The sequence below is a fragment of the Psammomys obesus genome, unplaced genomic scaffold (assembly GCF_907164565.1).
Source record: "Psammomys obesus unplaced genomic scaffold, mPsaObe1.curated_primary_1811, whole genome shotgun sequence".
NCBI lineage: Eukaryota > Metazoa > Chordata > Mammalia > Rodentia > Muridae > Psammomys > Psammomys obesus.
The window spans coordinates 316,316-320,161 of NW_026596176.1; the positions used below are offsets into that span (position 1 = coordinate 316,316).

General features: G+C 52.1%; 1 protein-coding gene across 1 annotated transcript in view; it reads left to right on the forward strand.

Annotated features, from left to right (window-relative positions):
- The window catches only part of Garin5b (golgi associated RAB2 interactor family member 5B), a 6,168-nt gene extending 2,740 nt beyond the window's left edge, over positions 1-3,428 (forward strand). The window contains 6 exon segments of the mRNA XM_055595615.1: positions 797-821; positions 1,011-1,278; positions 1,360-1,412; positions 1,506-1,582; positions 1,753-3,141; positions 3,210-3,428. Coding sequence (XP_055451590.1) covers positions 797-821; positions 1,011-1,278; positions 1,360-1,412; positions 1,506-1,582; positions 1,753-3,141; positions 3,210-3,428 — 2,031 coding nt within the window.
- The last annotated feature ends 418 nt before the right edge of the window (positions 3,429-3,846 follow it).

A 3,846-nucleotide genomic window follows, 5' to 3' on the forward strand; every position in this document is an offset into this window, starting at 1 on the left:
GATCTGCACGCACACACACACATGCACACACACACACAGGTACCTGCACACACACACACACACAGTCACTCACACATGAACATAATCTGCACGCACACACACATGCACACACACACACAGGTACCTGCACACACACACACAGTCACTCACACATGAACATGATCTGCACGCACACACACAGGCATCTGCACACAAGCACATGTGTGCACATGCATCTGCACATACTTGCATGCATACACATGCACATACGCGCATCTGCCCACAAACACACATGTGCACACACATGCAACTGTGTGCAAATCCACCCCTGAAAAGAAAGAGTGGTGCTTGTGGTGGTGTATGCTTTTTCTGTGTGTGTGTGCATGCTTTACATCCCGGCATCACGAGGCAGAGGCAGGAGGATCTCTGTGAGTTCAAGGCCAGCCTGGTCTACCTAGCAAGCTCCCGAAGAACGGGACCACACAGACCCTGTCTCAGGAAAGGAAGAAAAAGGAGTTCCTGGAGAGGTGGCTCAGTGGCTAAGGGTGTTTGCTACTCTTGCAGAAGACCTGGATTTGGCTCCCCAGCACACACAGGGCAGCTCACAACCACCCGTAACTCCAGTTCCAGACGATCCAGTGCCCCGTCCTGGTCTCAGCAGGCGCCGGGCATGGATACGTGTTCATGCGTACATGCAGGCATCCGTGCCCACACATATAATGATAGGAGAAAGAAACAAACCTTAAACTAAACGAGAATGAGGATGAGACAGGGGAGACCAGGAAGAGGCCTCTGAAAACTGCCCCTCTGTCTGCAGGCCCAGCCTCCAGCCGGATTAACAGGTGAGCCGTCTCTGCCAAGGCTGGGCCATCTTCCCCTGCAGGTCAGGTACCCTCCTTCAAAGCATGGGTGGGGCTCACACACCTTGGCAGCTTCCTCTGAAGTCCCGGGCTGAGCTCCCCTTGCCTTCAGGTCTGCCCCATGTCAGCACCCCCTGAGGTCCTTGACTCTCCTCTCTTCTCTCTCTCCAGTTCAAGTTACAGAGCGCACCTTTCCTTATAAAATATTCTCTTCTCAAAAACAAAGAAAGGCCAAGGTGAGGCAGCCAGTGTGTGTGGCATGCATGCATCTGTGTGTGTGTGGCCCAGGGGCTGCCACTCCACTCCTTTCACTGTCTCCTCCTGCCCATGGACAGATGGTCAAGCACACCCTCAGGTCTCAGGCTGTCGGGGACTGTGTGCCTCTCATCTGGTCACAGCTGGAACCTCTTGAGGATCAGATGAAAGTTGCAGAAAAGAAGTAGGCAATGGGGGTTTGGGGCAGTTGTGTGCAGGACCCTGGGGCAGATATCACTAACGTCCCATCATCTTACTTCTGTAGGTCCTGCCTAGATCCCTGTGCTGACAGCTCCGACACAGTGATCCAGGTTTCTGGTATGGCCAATACCCACCCTCTGCCACCTGCGTGAACCTGCTTTTGAGTTTGAGCCCTTTCCCAGAGAGCTCAGACTTCTTTCTGCCCCGCAGACAAGGACAGCATCACCATCCGAACCATCTTCAGCATCATCTCTGGCACATTGCACCAGGAACACACCAGTTCAAAGGCCAGCTATTTGCTACGGGCTGGGGCCTAGATTCCAAGGTCCAGGGGAGGAGGCTGGGGATAGACTCCAGGGTCTGAGGGAGGAAGGCTGGGATGGGGGACCCTGGTCAGAAGGAGGAAGGCGGAAAGCCTTGTTATTTCCCTGACCCTGCTCACCTCATCCATCTACAGGCTGGATCTGATTCTGAGGATACCATGGGCCGGGGAGGTCTAATTGAGACACCCACACAGTGTATCTCTCACAAAAACGCTGATTTGCCTTTCATGGACTCCTGTGACATGGACACCTTCATGTGGTCCAGAGACGTGGAAGACCTCATAGACACCGAGTCCACCAGCCTGTCTTCCTCCTTGCACACGTGTACTTACCCTCCTGCCTTCCACGTGATTCCACCTGGCCCCTCCTGCCTAAAGGCCACTGACAAGGCCAAGCCCATAGGCTCAGCAAAATATCTGGGGACACTGTCCCGCAAGAAGGCTCCATCTGCCCCAGCCACAGCACGGAAAACACCATTCATTTTGGACAAGTCTACTAAGGTACAGGCTGAGCCTGCTCCAACTCAGAAGGTCCCAGATGCACTACGGTCAGCCCAGAAGTCTTCAGCCCCACCCTGCCTCTCCCATAAGGCTCCATCTTCTATTCCCCAGAAGGTCCCACCTGTTCCTGGACCCCCCCGGAAGGCCCCAGTTCTAATTGTCTCACCCAATAAAAATTTATCCCCAATTCAGAAGCTTCCACAAGCACCTGCAAGTTCCCAGAAAGCCATGTCCCCAAAGAAGGACTATCAATCACTAAATGCCCAATTTCAGAAGGCTCCAACTGCCCAGTTGCAGAACGTTCTCAACTCACAGGCCAAGGCCCCTGTGGATCCTACCATGCTACTGGTAGGAGACATGCTTCAAGAAAAGCCCAAAGGGAAACAGGAACCAGTGATGTTCGTGGAAGGGCAGAAGACAAAAGTGGTAGACATGAGGGCTCAGACCATGTTCTCGCATCTGTCCTCTACCACTAACAAAAAGAAATCCAAGGAAATCTTGATTAGCAAAATGCAGGAGGTCACTCTGGAGGCCTTGAAGGGCAGGGAGAAGTCGGAAGACAGGGCCCACAAGATGGAAGAGGAAACAGCTGTGAACTTGCCTGATCTGAAGCCCAAGGAGATAGAGATGCAGGAGAAATGGGTCTTGGCTGAGGAGGCAGGTCTTGAGGGCCCCCGCACAGAGGACAACAGGCCCTTCTCTGTGGAGGGGCTCACCCTTGCCAAGATGATGATCATAGCCAACTCCAAACACCAATACCTGAAGCCAGCTACTGCGTCTCTGCCCTCCTGGTTCTCTATGACTTCCAGAGGATCTGCCATGTCTGTGTTGGCCAATTTGCCCCTTAACATCAGCCAGATGCACTTGACAGAGGCTACACAAGTAGTGCTCAAGGAACAATCAGGGTCCAGTGCTAATGTGAAGGAGGAGAACACACAGCCCCAGATGAAGGGGAAGCCAGGTGAAGACTCGCTGAGGACTTCCAAGGAACCCACAACTGACTTGTGAACGACTTCCATGTCCGTCTTACGGAAGATACCTGAAATGTCTACGCTTCCCATTACCATGACTAGCCCAAGTTTGGAGGACAGGTCACAGCAATAACATCCTACACAACATTCTCCACCTCTGTGACAGAGACCTTAGACAAGGTGCCCCAAAGGCCTGGAGTAAAACACCACGAACTCAAGAAGGCACAAACACAGGAGCATTCTCTGGCTGTGAAAGGGTCAACCTTAGAAATTCTTTTTCCCACTGTCTTGGAAAAGGAGAATAAGAGGAAAACACCCAGGAAGGCTGAGGAGCTATAGAGAGAATGAAGAGCCTATCATACTCAGGTATTTGGAACTGGTGACTGGCATCCACTGTCAATCTAATACTCTCTCTCACCTCTCATTGTGTGTATGTAAAGGAGAGAACAGTAAAAGAGAGAAAGAAGAAAGGAGAGATTATGGAGGGAGGTGGGTGGGGGAGAGGTGAGAACGGGGAGCAGGTTCTTGGGATTGAACTCGGGGCATTCAGGACATTGTATATGCTAAGTGCAGACTTTAGCACAGACACAACCCAATACTGATGTCACTAGACATGGAATAATATGAAGTCTTAGTGGTGTAGCAGATATTACCCTAAATATTGAGGATTCAGAATCCAGAAGTGAGGGTGGCAGAAGGAGGATACACTGCCTGGCACCTAGAGGCCAGGGGTAGCCCATGTTGCCAAGCTTTCACA